The 19,766-nt window shown below is 37.9% G+C and overlaps 2 protein-coding genes across 2 annotated transcripts; both read left to right on the top strand.

Annotated features, from left to right (window-relative positions):
* The first annotated feature begins 12,710 nt into the window (after positions 1-12,710).
* Positions 12,711-13,448, top strand: LOC145952148 (uncharacterized). The gene has a single exon (XM_083064377.1). The coding sequence runs from the start codon at positions 12,711-12,713 to the stop codon at positions 13,446-13,448; it is 738 nt and encodes a 245-aa protein (XP_082920503.1).
* Positions 13,449-14,849: 1,401 nt separating this feature from the next.
* LOC145952147 (uncharacterized) lies at positions 14,850-15,254 on the top strand. Its single transcript, XM_083064376.1, has one exon. The coding sequence runs from the start codon at positions 14,850-14,852 to the stop codon at positions 15,252-15,254; it is 405 nt and encodes a 134-aa protein (XP_082920502.1).
* Positions 15,255-19,766: the final 4,512 nt, after the last annotated feature.

The raw sequence follows: 19,766 nt of genomic DNA, 5'->3' as shown, positions 1-19,766 counted from the left end.
ATTATGTTCAAAAGGTGAAGCTTCTTATCTTGGTGGTGTGTGTTGTGGCCATTTCAATTGAAACCATGACAACCACTTCTACCTCTTCAACTTGCAACGGTGGCTTCTTGGGTCTCCGATCAACAAATAGTGGCGAATCAAAGGTTCACGGTTGCGGAAAGCCCGATGGGGTGGCCATGTGGTTCATCAACGGTGTCACAACCGCTTTCTTTGCCTCCTTGGAACATTGTTGCATCCGTATCGCCACTCAAGAGGATGGCGATGACAACGACAACGATGACTTGCCCTTGATCTTCAACGATGGAAATCTCCGTCGTCGAAGAAAGAAAGTGAAAGGAAAGAAGAGTTAGAAGATTTTGCTAATGGAAGTCAACGTCTCTCTTTTCTTGGTAAGTGTTGTTTTATAATATCATGAGGTGGGGGTGGGGGAGTTTTGGAATTATGTAACTTCAGCGTTGTGAATGAAATTGGAAAATGTTTTTCATTCATTGCCTTTGAATACATACAAATTTGAGTGATGGTTTAAGTGTGATGAAAAAAAAAAGTTATTGAAAGCTTGATTTGGTCGAATATATAGGTAAGATTTTCTTTTGCCTTGTGTTCATCATGCAAAATGGCGAATGGATTAATACAATGAAATTATGGTTAGTGGTGCAAACAACCGAATGTTTGGTAATACCAATGTAAATTGATGACAACTTGTTATAATAGTAATGAAAACCTATGAGGATATCAAATTGTTGGAAATTTTATGAGCAAGTACTTTCGGTGCTTGGACCATTGTATTCAGATTCTTTTGGCAAGGAAAATGCTAAATGGCAAGGCTTGTTTTGATTTAATTAGTATACAAAAAAGAAAGGAAAAAAGGGAAAAGGGGTAAGAAGGGCATGCATGTGTTGGGTTGGAAACATTATTAGTGGGATAATGATCATGTGAGTAAGGCTTTTGAGTTTTGATTTGTACGACTTTTTAGAACAATTAGAAGTTAATGTTCGAGATTGAGCAAGTTCTCACACTGAATTATCACGAGATAAACTTGCAGCAAAAGTTAATGGCACTAAAGTTGCTTTTTTAATTTTAATGTTAATTTTTATTTTATTTTATTCTTTTGAAAAAAAGTCATTTGTGTGCATGTATGTCCCTCCCATCTCTATGATATTGAATGATGTGGTTGTCCCCGACTGATCATGATCATCGCCATCTTTCAGTGGGTAAAGTTTCTTTTACTTTTTCCCACAACAAAAGAGACATAAAATTCGAGGAAAAGTAAAAGTGCTTCATAAATGATTAAAGAAAACTTAAAATGTTTTTTTTATATAGTTTTACTGATTTTACTTTTTAATTATTATAATTTAAAATAGATTTTTCACTTTTTATATTTATTTTTTTATATAATATTTTTAGTTTTTATTATTAATTTCTTTATAATGTCATGTTTGTGTAAATAATGTGAACTTCCTAAATTCACGTGATGATGATATATTTTATTTTATAGACAATAATGTATTACTTAATAGTTTGAAAAGAAAAAAAATAAGAGTTTCAGTAATTTTGTAAATAATTAATATTTATTATAACTAAATATGATTCAGAGGAGTAGTTAAATTATTGATGACTAAGTAATAAACAATTAAATGACACATCGATGTCTAAAAAATCAAATACATTATTGTTACATGAATTTAATAAGTCCACATAATTCACACAAAAACAAAGTTACAAAGAAATTAACAATAAAGATTAAAATATATAAATATAAGAATTAAAAGGTTTACTTTAAACTATAGGAATTAAAAAATAAAATTAGTGAAAACATAAACACTAAAAAGATATTTAACCTTATCCTTATTGGCATTCACTTCTTACCGTGATTAATGTGATCTCTCCATTTCTTTGTGCCCATTTGTTGTTTATTATTATAATTTTGAATATATAATGGACATCAATAATTTTTATGATTGATATTTAATATCATTTATACACTTAAAAAGGTAGAAATGAAAAAGAAATAAAAAAAAAATGGAGAAAATTCAACCTCAACACAAAGTTGGGACATGGATCAAGATGGTGATAAGAAGGTATCACATGTATATTATGTTTGAATAAATTTTTACATAAATATTTTTTAAGAAAAAACTTTTATAAATTAAAATTATTTTTTACAACTTAAAAATAATTTTTTTAAAAATTAATAATATTTTTTTACAAATTAATTTATGTGTAAACTAATTTTACTTTATAAAAATTTGTTTATTTTATTTTTTCATTTTTTAAATATTTCTTTAAAAGTTTATCAAAACATGTCTATGACTCAAGAGTAATGATGTTAAATGAGAACTAACTAAATTTAATTTATCAAATCCTTAACAATAAAAGGTAGATAAATTGGATTGGTTTGTTTTAAAATTGAGTTAAAAATCTCAATTTAATCCTACTTATAATGGTTTGTGAGTTTTGTTGAACTACTCGATTTATTTAGATAAAATAAAAATAAAAATAATCAAAATATAAAAATGTCATAATCATGCGAGTATTATATTATGAAGTTGTTTTTAGTGTAAATTTTTTAATTATTATTATTATGATGATGATTTAAATAAATGTTGAATAAAGAAATGAAATAACATGAATTTTATCTTTATAAAATGTTATGTTCAATAAAATTATAATTAACTAAATAATTTATCAAAATATCAAATTAGTGAGTGAATCCAACTCAACTTGCTAATTTATCAATTGGGTGGACAAGGTGAAGACTTGAATTGCTTAACCGAACTAAAAATCCATTTTAAAAAATTAAGTGGGTTGATTTTTCGAGTTCTTACTTTAATATCCCTATGTAAATAGATTTGATGTTGCTACTTAATGACATGAATAAAATTTGGGTTATTTGATTAAAATATTTACATCTAGGATCCATGATCGGTACAACAACCCTCATTGAACATTGAAAATTCAACTAATTATAAGGTTGCAAATTCAACTAATTACATGTCAAGCTAAAAATGTGTGGGGATTCAAAACAAATGCTACTTTGTTGATATCACATTTATCAATTATTGAAACCAAAGGCCCAAACTAACCCATCAGATTAGGAAAACAAAATTGATCAATATTTTGTATCGAAGAACAAAGGTAAAAAAGGATGATGATGATGATGCTGCTTTTGAGAAATCCCTTGTGTCCTTTATGAAGATTGAAAGGACAAAAGAAATCAAAAAAGGAGTTCACGAAGGAAGGCTTTGTGTCAAGTTTCTAGAATATATTTGACTCTTTTTTTTCTAGAAACATTTTTTATAAGGAAAAATAAGAAATAAATGAAATAAATTTTTTATTGACTACAATTAAATTATGTTTAAGTTAGTTGGTAGAAATTCTCGGCTAATTACATTATCCTCATTTATATTATTTGACGATTTTTAAGTGTTCGTGATACTATCAACCTATAAACTAGTTATAAGTTCTCATGCATGAAATTGACTCAAGTACTAAATTGTTTATTGGATTAAAGTAGGTTTACAAAAAAAATAAAAACTACCGTAAACAAGAAAAAAAAAAAAAAAAAGAGTTGTTTTTTCCCTTTAATTTAAGTTTCTCATTTCTCTCTCTTGTCTCTTGCTCTCTCTCTCAATAATAAAAAAGAGGCCTTTTGGCCATAATAAATAAAAATAAATAAATAATTATTAAAATAAATTAAATAAAACATTATTTACTAAAATAAATTATTTTGGCCACGTAAGATGATGAAGATAAAAAAAAGGTCACCCTATATGACATTTTATACTTGGAGAGAGAGAAACTGAAAAATGTTATCTCATTTGACGTTTTCTTCATAGATAAAAAAGAACAAAAAACGTGATGGAAGAGCATGGACCAAGGGTCCAACTACTAGAGTTATGGTCAGAAGATTACTAGAAGATTTGACTGCTTCAGAGCTTAGTGGGTTCATTGGGCTTGGTGGGCCCATGGTACTCTTCATTTGGGCTTTATATGGATTACACCTTTTTATTGCATCTTGAGTAGTGTAGGATTTCATATTATTTGGTCTTGATTATGGACCTCTAGTATAGGAATTTTGGGCCTTAGGCTTATTAGGCCTAGTTTTGGGCTTTATGGGCTTTTGGGCTTTTGGTACCCAATATTGGGTTCATTTTAATTCTTGTAATTTTTCCTTTCCATTATATTTGGTTGACCATTATATTTAGGCCATTAGATTAGGACTATAGAAGAAATACATTATTAGGTTCATTAGGCTAAATTCAAGTTTCATTTAGGAGTCATTTGGCATGAATTTGGATCACATGTTTTAAGCATGGATGGGCTAAACATGTGTGCACCAAATTCACTTCAAATGAACCTTAAATGAAACTTAAGATGATGCTAGTTGCCTTGATTCACGGATTAGCACATGGCTCACCAAAATTTGAATTTCAAATTCAATTTGAACTTCAAATCTAGGTTGCTAACTTGAATTAACGCCAATTAGCTAGCCTATCCAGATCTATATAATGCCTGCTTCATTCACTTTGTAGACATTTTGAACATTAATGAGAATTTCTGAAATCTTATTCAGTCAAGTTCTCTCTCAAATTCACTTGATCGCAGCCTAAGTTCTAAGAATTTCTCTAGGCTTAAGTTCCTTTTTGTGAGTATCCTTTACTCACTTTGGCAAAGGTGCTTCCCTCCTTTGTTTGGTTCGGATCATCCTTCTTCCCTTGCTGGAATCAGTGTCTATTCATCCTCAAAAAGAAGATCAAGTGGGCATGCAAATCAAGAATAAAGAACATCAATCTTCTTCACTAGGATTTGCCATCAAAACGTTATCCCTTTTGACTTTTTCATAGCCTTGTCTTTCAATTAATTTCGTGGCTCACTTCTCCGATATGCTTAGCTTGATCTCGATGGGTTCGTGGACCAAATCGGATTCCACCATCATGACCTGGTTTCGGCCCACAAAGCATGCGCTTAGTAATACTTGCAGGGCTGCTCAATTAGAGGCTAACAAGGCACTTTTTTTGGTTAAATATAAAAACTAGAAAAAATAAAAATGGACTAATTCTGAAGAAAAAAAATCATACCTTTTGAGTCAAAATATACTTTCAAAACTTTAAAAAAATTATAATATTAATAAATATTTTATATTTAAAAATAACACATACACATATAAGAATAGTTTATGTTAATTTTAAATTAAAAATGGAATAAGTAAAAATTAGTAACTAATCTTTCAAATTATCTAAAAGCATGTAGTAATGACCATTATCAGTATCAATTTTTTTTATCATCATATCGTATATACCTGATAGCTTGTAGTTTAGGAATATATCTGCACCATATATACGCATTTTTGAATGATATCTTTAGCAATAATACTTGATATTTCATTAAATTTTATTTTCTGTAAAATCGTTTCTTTTAATAAAATATATTTTTTTGAGTTTATTTTAAATATTTTTTTAAATAAGCAATTTTTAACTTTTTTTTAAGAAACAACTTTTATTTAGAATGAAATATGTACCCCGTTGTCTCATTCTCGTATGAGAGAAATCAACGGAAATTAATGATGATTTGCTCAGAAATATATGTAATTGCTTTCTTGTGTTTTATTTCCCTCCTTCTTCAAAGTTTGGCTTTTTTTATATTTTTTATGAGAGAGTAGTTTAATACTAACTTTCAATAACAAATTAGTATGTGTGCACAAAACGTCAGGATTGTAACGTAGTAAGTATTTTAGAAGGTCATGGGTGATTTAGTAGCTTAGAACGGGTCGTTCCCAAACTGGAACGGACCGTTCCAAACTACTAAATATGCCTATGAATCTTGGACTAGAACGGGCCGTTCCAAAATGGTCATTGTGAGTTAAATTTAACTCCAGAACGAGTCGTTCTAATTTTAGAACGGGTCGTTCTAGAGGTTTCAGAATGGGCCGTTCTAGTTTCAGAACGGGCTGTTCTGCATGTGAATTTTACACATGATGAAGGAGCCCAGAACGGGCCGTTCCGGATTTGAAACGGGCCGTTCTGGCCACCTCAGACTTCTATAAATAGAGGTTGTGCAGTTGAGGAGAAAGAGAGGTTTTTAGAGAGAATTTTTAGAGAGAAGGACTCTGGACTAGGAAGCTTGCTTTGGGAGGATTGAAGTTTCGGGTTGAGGTTCGGAAAGGAAATTCCACTTCTTTTCAGTTCTTGACTATTCTGAGCCAATCTTCAGGTAAGGGAGCTAGATTGTATGTTGTTTGGTTGTATGTGAGTTTAGGAACTCATATGTAGTTGTATAATTACATTGAGATGTAATGTGAGTAGAATGTGAAATGAAGAGATGCATGTTGAGTATAGCGTTGTAAACTAAATGAGTAGTTGTGCCAAATAGAAAATGCGTTGAATACATGGTATGTTGCTAAAGTTGCTATATTTATGTGTGGATTATTTATATGTTGTAAAATATGATGAAATGATAATGTTGTGAGTTGTGAGAAGTATGATGTGAAATGTGTAGACATGTTGAGATTTATACAAAATTTATTAGTAGACCATGTTGTTAAGTTGTTAGAGAAGAGTTGTATGTTTCTATAAAGTTGTATGTTGTGCCATGTGTTGAAAAGATATTATTTTATGATGATTGAGTTGTAAATTATGAGTTGAGCTAATAAAATGTTGAGTTGATTGTGTTGTTTAAAGTTGAAATGAGATGTTGTGTTGTTAAAATGTGTTGTTAAATAGCGTTGATGAGTTGTGCTGATATACCATGTTGTTTAAGTTAAAAGTTGATTGAGATTATGAGTTGAAAAGTTGTACGTTGTTTAAGTTGTTGAGTTGAGCTGTGCTGTTGAGTTGTAAGCTGATTAAGCTGTGATGATGAGTTGTTGATCACTAGGACTAGGGGAGATGTTTTCGAAGTTGTTCATCCCATTGTGTGGATTGAGATAGTTGTGGTGCTTTGAGAGCCCAATTTGTTGAAAAACCCTCCTTGGGAAGTTGTCCCTTGGAGTGGATGTTGTGTTGTTCTCCTCTAGGACTTAGTTGATCTCGTGTAGGGGCAAGGTCGAACTATACCGATTACAAAGCGATCATGGTATAGGGGAAAGGTCGAGCTATACCGATTACAAAGCGATCACGATATAGGGGCAAGGTCGAGCTATACCGATTACAAAGCGACCAATTTGAGTAAAGTACGAAGTCCGGAACTTAGTTCCTAACCGAGTACTATACTTCCTTGTTTAAGTGGAAAAGTCTGAGAAATCATTATCGTGTTGTGGATTGATATCCAAATTTGTTGTTTACCTAGCAAGCCCAAAAAGGTTATGTGTTGTCGGTTCGGTAGGACCAAGCCACTTAGACTACTCACCACGTTGTAGGAGATCTCCGAGTTGAAATGTGTGACGACGCATAAGTTGTTAATGAGTTGATTTGTATTTGATATGAGTTGTACATATGTTGTTGTGTTGTTAAGTTGTGATTGTGTTGTAGGTTGACCCTGTTGAGGATGATGATAGTGCTGTTATGTTTTAAGTTGCTTAATTGTATACAAGTTGATGATGATGCTAGTGTCGCTAGATTACCTGTGTTGTAAGTTGTTTTAAACATGTGTTGTTGAGAGGTGTGTAATACATGTGTTGGTTTTTGTTATGATGAATATGATAACTATTCCAATGGTTTGTACAGTAGTTGCGTTGAAGTGTTGATATAACGTTGATATGTGGAATCAAGTTAAAATGATGTTAAGATGTATAATATATATGTTGTTTGTCTTATGTGTCGAATGCGAAGATGATTATATAGTTGTTGTATTGCATATTAAATTATTATGAGTTGTTTATTGTCTCTAGCTTACCCTTGCATGTTTCCATGTGGTTTGGACTGTGATGATCATACGTTGTATGGGAGCAGGGTAAGGATAGGCTGGGAGATAGCTGCTAGAAGTCATAAGAGGTGCCTGGAAATGGATATTTTTTTGTAGGCTACCTTATAATAGTATATTTTGTTATATATATAACTAGTTGTTGTTGGTTGCTTGATTAACAACCTATGTTGTAAATATTTTATTATATTATTCTAGTATATATTTTTTAGTAGTGTGTAGTGTTGTTTCGTAGTGTTATAGCTTTGAAGATTTCTTCACTCTGCAGGTGTTGTAGCTTTGACCATGGCAGGAGAAAAATTTGAGAAGAAAACGTCAAATGACATGACGTTTTTATGATGTATAATGTCATACAAAAAACATTAAATGGGATGACGTTTTTCATTTTCTCTCCCTCCATGTATAAAACGTTATATCGGGTAACTTTTTTTTTTCATCTTCGCCATCTTATGTGATCAAAATAATTTATTTTAGAAAATAGTTTTTTATTTAATTTATTTCAATAAATTTTTATTTTTTATTATTTATTGTGGCCAAAAGGCCAATAAAAAAAGGTTAATAATATATTACTTAGAATTCAAACTTTTTAAGATTTTTTAATTAATTTTTTAACTTAAAAAAATTGTAAATAGGTTCTTTCATCTATTTAATTTTCTAAATTTAGTTCCTCAAGTTAGAAATTTGTTTATGATTTATAAAAGTTTATGAAACATTCTTAATACATATGGATAATGTCGTTGAAAAATAATTTAACAGTTCAGATATGCGGATATTAAAAAAAATTGTGAAATTTTATTGATTATAGATAAACTTCTAACAATAGGAACTGAATTACAAAAATATAAAATAAAATAATAATTAAGGACTTAATTACAAATTTTTAATTTAGAAAACTAATTTAAAATTTAAAAAAATTTAGACCAAATAATTTATTAAATCTTAAAAAAAACTACCAATAATGAATCACTAAACTTTAACATTCTCAAAAAATCAATTCAATTATAAATAAATTATTAAAATTAAAAGGTCAAATTTTAAATATACTTAAAAATAATAAAGACAATACACCTTTTAATAACCATCTTCTATGTTTGCTTTTATATAAACATTTTTCTTCCTATTTAGAACTAATTCTAGTGTAGACCAATATTATAAGTGGTGGATGATGCACTACTTTTAATCATTTCAGATTTATCTTATCTATACAAATTTATAGAGCAATCTTTGTATCAAATTATTTCCCCCCTCTTTCTTCTCTCTCCATGATGTTCTCCTTTTTCCCACCTATCTCCAGTCTCCACTGCACAAATGAGATAAAATGAAGAGTTTTTTTTTTTTTTTTTCCAACATTAACATGTAAGTTAGCCATTAAAGGGTCCCATTTTGCACAAAAAGTAGATTGCAAGTGGAAAAGCCATTTTCAACCAAACATAAATAACAATAAAAAAACAACTAACAGCAATTTCACTAACTCTCCACCATAATGTGATTCGTAAAATGTTAGCATTCATGTCTGGTGTATATATTATATAACCGTTAATCAAATGATTTTTTAAAAAAAATTCTAAATCTCCACTAACTGTTCCCTTGATTTACATCTCAAACACTTGAGAGTCATCAAAACATTTCAGCGATAAGATCTCAAATTTCTCATTTCTGTCAATTGTAAAGAACAAAACATGATTATAAAGAAGATTTGGTACTTTATTATCAATAGGGTTTGGAATAATTGAAAATAGCTTAGTAATTTGAACATATCTAGGAGCAAAATTGGTTTTGGAAGTGGCATTGTTGTACATATCTCTACCTAAGTCTTCTATTTAACCTAACTCATAGGTCTAGTAAGATTCTCTTTATGTGGTGGTGTGATGGAAATGGGTCGAGAAGAGAGAACAGTGGAGAGAGAAAGGTAGAAAAGAAAAGTAAAATTGGAAAAATAACAATAAATTTGGTACAAAGGGTGCACCATAAATCTATATAAATGAGATAAATCAAAGGTGGTTAAAAGTTGAACACGGTATACTACCTACAAAATTGGTGGACCCTAAAATTCGTCTCTATTTATTATCCACTTTCTCGTCCAATTTTATCTCTTCAACCGCTCAAAATTGATGGATTCTACCATGAATCGTAGTTTTGGTGATTTATTGATGCACTTTTAATATTTACGGGTGAACTATTAATTGAATACCTTTAAGTTAATAAAATTTAAATCAACAAACTAGATTTAACAATTTTTATTTAATATCTAAATTAATTTATTAAATCAAATATTTGTTTTAATCCTTATTCACAATACCATAGTCACTACTTTTTTATCGAACTTGGATTGTAATTTTTGCACAAGTTTTCATCATATTTCATAATTATGTTAAAGATTTAGACGAAAAAAAATGTTTTAAACTAATTAATTTTGTTTTGTTACAATCTTGTGTTGTGGATTTGAAATTCTTTTTTACCACAAAGTTTCATATTCAAAGCAAAAGTAGCAAAAGTCAGAAAGATTTGAAACCCCTTTTTATGCATACAAATACCATGGAGTAGTAAAATCTGATTTAGCAAGGATAATTGCAGTACTATGAGCTAATGGAGATTAAGATTTCGGTAAAGATAGTGACATGGAGAGATTATGTATACATGGGGGATAGGTGCCTAGTGGTTTCTGCATAGGAAGAGAAAACGAAAAAGAGATTTGAGAATAATAATGAAAACAAAGAGGTAAAAAAAGCATAAAGGGTATAAATGTTAGTATCATTTTTTATTTTTTTTTTAAATTAAAAAGTGTACCGTCCAGGTCGTAATCCGACATGATCTTCCTATCGGCAATAGGGCGATCACAACCTCCTACTCGGTCCTAGCTCGATTCCTCTCGCCTATAAGGGGGCTACTCGGCATTCGCCCGACTGAAACCCCAGTATGGACCTAGTCGGTCAGAACCCGACTCGACTCACTAGCTCGATTCCTCTCGCCTATAAGGGGGCTACTCGGCATTCGCCCGACTGAAACCCCAGTATGGACCTAGTCGGTCAGAACCCGACTCGACTCGCTAGTTCGATTCCACTCGCCTATAAGGGGGCTACTCGGCGTTTACCCGATTGAACCATCAGTATGGACCTAGTCGGTCAGAACCCGACTCGACTTGCCCTCACTCACCCCGCGCCCTCGTGATAAGAACGGTTAAGGAAATCCCTTCATTCTCAGGGCCCAAGAGGCCCATGAATGAGGTACCATAAAACCCAAAACCCTAGAGTTGAGAAAGGCAGATTACACTTTTGAATGCTCTGGCTCTAAGGCTTAACCTAGGAAGAAACCCTAGTTCACCTTTTGGTCGGAACATTTTGGCGACCACCGTAGGGCTACGGTAAAACTTTTCCCACACCCCAAGTCATATAGAAGAACTAGCACTTTACCATGGCGAGAGGCGGCAATAACAACAATGACTCACAGCACCCTACCATGGAGGAGATGATGGCCATGATCAATGGCTTACGGGAGGAGAATGCGCGCTCCAGGGAGAGAGAGGAGGCCATTCAACGCGAAAACGAGGAGATCAGGAGGTGCGCGGACGAGATGCAGGCCAGAATCGCGGCCAGTACCAGGACGCTGGAGGAAGACGTCATGATGGAAGTCCCTAGGGATTTTCGACCTTTCTCGGAAGCCATAGAGGCCGAGATCATCCCTAGGGATCATCGGATACCCCAAGTCGAACCTTTTGATGGAACACAAGATCCCAGCCAGCACTTGACGGATTTCTGAGCCTAGATGTTGATTTGCGAAGGGAGCATGGAAGTCCGCTGCAAATTATTCATGGGCACACTCAAAAAGGCAGCCCTCGATTGATTTAGTGGTCTCCCTGATCGATCAATCACCGACTTCGATGTCTTCAGTCGGCTCTTCATGGCACAATTCGCCGCCAACAAGAAGAAACCGCCGATCACGTCGGACCTATTCGACCTCAAGCAGCAGCGCGAGGAGTCTCTGAAGGACTTCCTGCAAAGGTTCAACGAGGTCGCCTTGAGGATAGCGTCGTTGGACGAAAGGATGGCCGTCATTGCATTCCAGAAGGGCTTGAGGTCTGGAGCTTTCGACATCGCGTTGGAAAGAACAAATTGCCAGACGATGTCAGAGGTGAGAGCCTTCGCACTGAGCCACATTAAGACGGAGGAAGGACAGATTAGCAAACGAGCAGCGGAAAGCCGAGAAGCGGGGGGGCAGCAATAAGGAGGGAAATAAGCATCTTCGACCGCGAACGAATTGGAGTAAACGATGTGACCGTTACAACATGAAGGAGGGCAATTACCGACAGGCCGATCATGGTGGTCGGACAAGGGGCGAGTGGACACGCAACAATGATGAAGAGAAGTTTACTCCACTCAATGTTCCCAGGCGAAAGATACTTCACGATGTCAACAACGCATCGTTGTTTGAATTTCCAGCGGCGACGGAACGACAATTGGGGCCCTTTAAAACTGATTGGTGCGAGTTCCATAGAGCTCATGGACACTCCACTGAAAATTGCTTCGTCCTAGGGAGGCAGATTGAGCGTTTGATCAAAGAGGGGCGACTGAAAAAGTTCGTGGCAAGAAAGCAAGAGGAAAGCTCCTCGGAGAGGCGACGAAAACACATTAAAGGTGGATCAAGGAGAGAACGCTACGAAGAAAGATCTCCTCCCAGGGACACGCCAACGAAGGTGTCGGGAACCCACCAGCAACCCATCCACGGGGATTTCAATACCATCGCAGGGGGTTTCGCCGGCGGGGGAGCTACCTCAGCCTGAGATTTTGTTCTCAAACTCGGATTATGAAGGAGTAGCCCCTCACGAGAACGACCCCGTCGTCTTATCGGCAATTGTTATGGGGTACAATGTGAAGCGTGTGTTGATCGACCAGGGAAGTTCCGCGGACATCTTATTCTGGGAAGCTTTTGAGGGGATGAAAATACCTGACGACCGACTCATTCCTTATGCAGGGACTCTAGTGGGTTTTGCAGGAGACCAGGTCATCGCGAGGGGATACGCCGATATGGAGATGACCTTTGGCCAAGGAGCTCAGATGAAAACGGTGGTCGTTCGGTATTTGGTGGTCAACGCTCAGTCATCCTACAGCATCCTGATCGGCAGACCGACCCTGAACAAGCTAGGAGCGGTAGTGTCCACTTCCCATCTGAAGGTAAAGTATCTGTTGCCGAACGGTGTTGTGGGGGTTCTTAGAGTTGACCAGGAGGTTGCTCGGAAGTGCTACGGGGATAGTTTAAAGGCGCGAAGGCGACTGTATACGGCGCAGGTAGAGAAGGAAGTCCACTCCGTCGATTTAGACCCCAGAATAAGCCATTTCGATCGTCAACCAGCCCCTGCCGAGAACGTTAAAGAAGTGACGATGACGGAAGGAAGGAAAGTAAAGATTGGTACATCCCTGAGCCCGGAGGACGCAGAGAAACTGATAGAGGTATTAAAAGCGAACATGTCAGCATTCGCATGGCACGCCAAAGACATGCCTGGGGTAGACCCCGACTTCATGTGCCACAGGTTGGCCATAGACCCAGGCGCGAAACCGGTGATCCAGAAAAGGAGGAAATTCGGGGAGGAAAAATGAAAAGCCATCGCCGAAGAAACAAACAAGTTGTTAATGGCAGGACACGTACGAGAAATACAATACCCGACCTGGCTCGCAAATGTGGTAATGGTACGTAAAAGTAATGGAAAGTGGAGAATGTGCACAGATTTCACTGATTTAAATAAAGCGTGCCCAAAGGATTCGTACCCTTTGCCGAATATAGATTGCCTGGTTGATGGCGCGTCGGGGTATGAATTTCTAAGTTTCGTGGATGCGTATTCGGGTTACAATCAGATCCGAATGCACTCGGCAGACGAGGACAAAACCGCGTACATCGTCGATCAAGCCAATTACTGCTACAAGGTCATGCCCTTTGGTTTGAAGAATGCAGGCGCAACGTATCAGCGTTTGATGGACAAAGTGTTGGTGAACTAGATGGGTAGGAACGTTGAAGCTTACGTGGATGACATGGTGGTAAAATCAATGAGTCTGAATCGGCATGTAGACGACCTGCAAGAATTATTTGAGACCATAGGCAAGTATCAGCTCAAGTTCAACCCCGAAAAATGTTCTTTTGGGGTCCAAGCGGGAAAGTTTCTTGGTTTCCTGCTAACTCATCGTGGCATTGAAGCAAATCCTGAGAAGTTCTCGGCGATCATCAACATGAGGAGTCCAGCAACGGTGAAGGAGGTGCAACAACTTGCAGGACGAATGGCATCTTTGTCGCGCTTTCTTTCAAAGGCAGCCGACAAAGCCCTCCCGCTTTTTCAATGCTTAAGGAAGAATGATCATTTTACTTAGACGACCGAGTGCGAGGAGGCTTTGCTGGAGCTGAAGAAGTCGCTCGCATCCCCACCGATCTTGACGAAACCATGGCCGAGTATCCCTTTGCTAGTTTACATATCGGCGTCCGACCGAGCTGTCAGTGCAGTTTTGGTCAAAGAGCAGGAAGGCTCTCAAGTTCCTATGTATTTTGTGAGTCGGGTCTTATAGGGAGCAGAAGCGAGGTATCAGAAGATCGAGAAATTGGCTCTTGCAATACTGGTTACAGCGTAGAAGTTGAGACACTATTTCCAGAGTTATGAGGTGGTAGTCCGAACTGATCATCTGATTAGGCAAGTATTACAGAAGCCCGACCTGGCAAGAAGGATGATGAAATGGTCTGTAGAGCTATCAGAGTATTCCATCAAGTATGAGCCGAGAGGAGCAATCAAAGCTCAAACGCTAGCTGATTTCGTGATGGAACTGACCTCACCTGCCGATGAGGGCAGTGTCGGAGAGACGCAGTGGATCCTATCAGTGGATGGAGCCTCGAATCTTAGAGGAAGTGGAGCAGGGATCGTTTTGGAAGGACCAGGAGGAATTTTGTTGGAACGGTCATTACGTTTCAAATTCTGAGCAAGCAACAACCAGGCCGAATACGAAGCATTGTTGGCCGGCATGGCGTTGGCAAAGGAAATGGGGGCGACGAGTTTATCAGCGCGAAGTGACTCTCAACTGATCACGGGGCAGTTAGCTGGCACTTTCCAGGCAAAGGACCCTCAGTTGGCTAAGTACCTGGAAAAGGTAAAGCTCTTATCAGAAAATTTTCGAGAATTTACACTTAACCACATACCACGAGAGGAAAATTCGAGGGCCGATCTACTCTCCAAGCTTGCAAGCACAAAGAAGCCAGGAGCCACTCGGTCGGTCATCCAAGAAACCCTAGCGCAACCAAGTATTAATGAGCCACAGGGGAGTGTTCTTTTCATCCAAGAAGAGCTCGATTCATGGACGGGACCGTACATCGCATACTTGACTCGGGGGGAGTTGCTAGAGGATAAGAAGGAGGCGTCACTGATATAGAGAGAGTCACCCAGGTTCGTAGTCATCAACGAGAGATTGTATCGAAGGGGTTTCAGCTCTCCCCTTTTGAGATGTTTGACCACATCGCAGGCACAGAGAGTGATGGATGAAATACATGGCGGCATGTGTGGAAGTCATATCGGAGGACGAGCACTAGTATACAAAGTTGCGAGGGCATGGTACTTTTGGCCGACCTTGAGAAACGACTGCGTCAATTGGGTTCAAAAATGTGACGGATGTCAAAGACACGCAACGTTTCATCACTCTCCAGCCGAACGACTCCATTCAATCTTGTCTCCTTGGCCATTCAACAAGTGGGGTATAGATATTCTCGGCCCATTCCCGATCGCGGTGAGACAGTTGAAGTTCTTAATTGTGGCCGTAGACTACTTCAGCAAGTGGATTGAGGCGGAGCCTGTAGCAACCATTTCGGCCGAGAAGGTAAGGACATTTTTATGGAGGAATGTGGTATGCAGATATGGTGTCCCCCAAGTACTGGTATCGGATAACGGGACGCAATTCGCGAGTGGACGAGTTCGTGATTTCTGTCGGGAGATCGGCATCCGAATGACTTTCACTTCCGTTGAACACCCCCAGTCTAATGGTCAAGCGGAGTCGGCCAACAAGGTTATACTCTTGGGTTTGAAAAAGCGTGTCCAGGACTCAGGCGCTTCGTGGGTGGAGGAGCTTCCCCGAGTGTTATGGTCATACCACACAACTGTTCATTCGTCGACCCAGGACACTCCTTTCAATCTAGTGTATGGAACAGACGCCATGATCCCGATCGAAATTGAAGAACCCTCAGTACGTACTACAGCTTTTTCTGAGGAGGAATCCGACCAGGGAAGACGAGTTGATTTGGATCTGGTCACAGAAACAATGGAGAGAGCAAGGATAAATCAAGTAGCAGCCCAGAGAAGAGCGGCTTTCAAGTACAATACAAAGGTTGTCCCAAGAGACTTTGTTGTAGGAGACCTCGTTTTGAAGCGCGCTCAGCTAACTCAGATGAGGAACAAGTTGTCACCTAAATGGGTCGGCCCTTATAAAATTGAAGATTTCGTCGGCAAAGGAGCTTACCGACTGAGGACCTTGGATGGAGGGATGATACCGAGAATGTGGAATGCTGCAAATATACGCTTCTATTATAGCTAGTCTCTTTTTCCATTTGTATTAGGTGCACTCTTTTCCTAACTCAGTATTTTTTCCCCGTAAAAATAAGAGGGGTTTTTGCTGAGAAGGTTTTTAACGAGGCACCACTTTTTCAATTCTAATAAATATCATCCCATTGTTTTATCTCATGACTTCTAACATGTATTGTTTTAAAGGGGACAAAAACTCGTGATTGATCGGTAAAAATCCGACTGGGCGAGTATAAATAACTCGAAGACCAAACTCGTGATTGATCGGTAAAAATCCGACTGGGCGAGTATAAATAACTCGAAGACCAAACTCGTGATTGATCGGTAAAAATCCGACTGGGCGAGTATAAATAACTCGAAGACCAAAACTCGTGATTGATCGGTAAAAGTCCGACTGAACGAGTATAAATAACTCGAAGACCAAAACTCGTGATTGATCGGTAAAAGTCCGACTGAACGAGTATAAATAACTCGAAGACCAAAACTCGTGATTGATTGAAAAAAATCTGACTGGGCGAGTATAAATAACTCGAAGACCAAACTTGTGATTGATTAGTAAAAATCTGACTGGGCGAGTATAAATAACTCGAAGACAAAACTCGTGATTGATCGGTAAAAATCTGACTGGACGAGTATAAATAACTCGAAGACCAAACTCGTGATTGATCGGTAAAAATCTGAGTAGGCGAGTATAAATAACTCGAAGACCAAACTCGTGAATGATCGGTAAAAATCCGACTGGGCGAGTATAAATAACTCGAAGACCAAACTCGTGATTGATCGGTAAAAATCCGACTAGGCGAGTATAAATAACTCGAAGACCAAACTTGTGATTAATCAGAATTTGGCCGACTAGTTTGGTAAAAATTCATTAGAAAATTTTCCATTCAAAATTCAAATCGGAGCTTAGGCGATTCGACTTGTTAAAGTCCATTTTACTTAGAAAATTTTTTCACCCGTTATGTGATTCGGAATTTGGCCGACTAGTTTGGAAAAAATTCATTAGAAAATTTTCCATTCAAAATTCAAATCGGAGCTTAGGCGATTCGACTTGTTAAAGTCCATTTTACTTAGAAATAATTTTCACACATTATTCGATTCAGAATTTGGGCGACCACGTGGTTAAAACTCGTTTTAACTTCTCACATTATTTCGATCGGAATTTAGCCGACTAGTTTGGTAAAAAATCATTAGAAAATTTTCCATTCAAAATTCAAATCGGAGCTTAGGCGATTCGTAACTTGGTTGTCTCATTGCAACTTAGAAATTTTTACACTTGGTTCAAAATACACTATCTTATCATTGAGAGTTGAGAACGAATCCCTAAATTTAATAAAGCACAGCGTTAACCAAAAGAAGATATTTCATAAAGTGTTTCAAAACAAGAACAACAAGCTAGTAATGGAAATGTAATAGAAATTGAAAATATAAAGGCAAGTACAAAAGTTTGAAGGACGAGATCAATCGTCTTCTGGGGGGTCCACAAGTTCCCCATCCACAATCTTCTTGAAGTAGCCGATTCCACCAAGATCGATGTCGGCGTGGAGAAACTTCACTTGAGCAGTGGCAGCATCAAAACCTTGCATGAACTTCTTCAGCGAATCCATCTTGACAGCATCAAGATCGAATTGCAACTTCTCAATCTCCGTCTTCATCACTGCCACGTCATTTTCAAAGACTTGAGCGGCGTCGACATGTTTGTCTAGCGCTAGGCGAGCCTCTTCAAGATCCTTCTCCATGACTGACTTCTCGGCCACCCAAGCTTTCCGATCATCCTCGAAGGCACGTCAGCCCTCCAGCAGTTTATCTCGCTCGTTGGCAATCCACTTTAAATCAGCCTTACCTTTGTTGATACTCTCCTCAAGGGTACTGATCTTCTTCCCTTGCAACTTGATCTCCCTGGCCATTCCACGAATCTTGTCCTCATTAATGAGGGACAAGGCCGAGAGGCGATTCGTTAGAGACTCCACACCTTTGGCAATAGAGAAGGTGCTCATCTTCTCTAGGTCGCCCTTGTCCCCTTCTAGCAAATCGGTATGGCGGGTGTGGGAGAAATGGTTGAACTTCTCATCCCAAAAAGATGGGACTCTACCCTGCTCATTCCCATGGTCCACGGGCTCCCAATTTTCAGCTATACACATGCTTATGGTGCGCTCCGCCGATTGAACCTCGGGGTCTTTCTCCACCTCGTCTCCCCCGATCTCGGTTTCCAGGTTCACGAGGGTAACAGGTACCTCGGTCTCCCGGCGACGCTTATGGGGGTTTCGCCAACCACACCCTTCGGGAGGGAGATACTAGTGTCTCTCGCTTTTTCATCGACCACCACAGCCCCGACCTCTTTACAGGCCTCTTGCAATTTCCACAACTTCCTCAATTCCCGATTGCTCATGCTGGCCATGTTCTCTGCATCAATATACATTAAGCATTAGCGAAAAATGAATATAAACAGTGCAAGTTAAACAATTCATAAGGTGATCGGCGAGAAACCGATTACCTATATAGATTTTCAGTTCATTAGGCCTATTTTCTAAATCAAAAAGTTTGGCAGTGCTGAAAATGGTTTTGAGATCCTCGATTTTTTTTATCTCCTCTTTGTCTCTCTCAGAGAACTTCTCGGCCTGGAGCCCACCATACGACACGGTTTGTTGACTCCAATATAGGGGGTACCCTTCAAGGATGCTCTCATTACCCGGAGTACAACGGATCCGGAAATACGCCCTCTTAAAGTCCTTATAGGACGACTGAAATAATGTTAAGAGACCCCGACCAGAAACCCCGTGGACCGATACCCAACTACTCCGTTTGGTAACTCAGCCCTCAAAGAAATAAAAAAAAAAATTCAGAGGTCGGGATAATGCCTAAAGAGTTACATAAAACCTCAAACCCACGAACAAATGTCCAGCTATTTGGGTGAAGCTGAGTGGGAGCCACGTTTAATGATCAAAGCACCCCTTTCTCATAATCGGTCAGGGGCCACCTCACCTTAAGTTTAGAAATCAAGGTGGCATAGCAAAAGGTAAAGCGCTCGGTAGGACCCCCCCCCCCCCGACTCACACAGGCTCGTGGTCTACGCAAGGCTCACACACAATAAGATTACCCCCCCTCACTGCAAACCACATGTTCGCTACAGAAACTATCCATGGCCGCCCAAGAGTTCAGTGAAGACTCACAACAGAGCACATCATCCCTAACCCACCTATATTCTTCCCCACATTGTAAGGCTGCCATTTGAACAAAGATTCCCAACTTTCTAACTTAAAGGGGTACCAAAATTTCTCTATAAACAGAAAGGGGCAAGCAGTTAAGATAGGCGTACCTAAAGCCACAAAAACAACTCTTTCTCACTCAACAAAGGCCACCAAAACGCTGTACA

This window comes from Cajanus cajan, chromosome 9 (assembly GCF_000230855.2).
Source record: "Cajanus cajan strain Asha chromosome 9, NIPB_CcT2T_4, whole genome shotgun sequence".
Lineage (NCBI taxonomy): Eukaryota > Viridiplantae > Streptophyta > Magnoliopsida > Fabales > Fabaceae > Cajanus > Cajanus cajan.
This window is presented reverse-complemented; position numbering and strand designations above follow the sequence as displayed.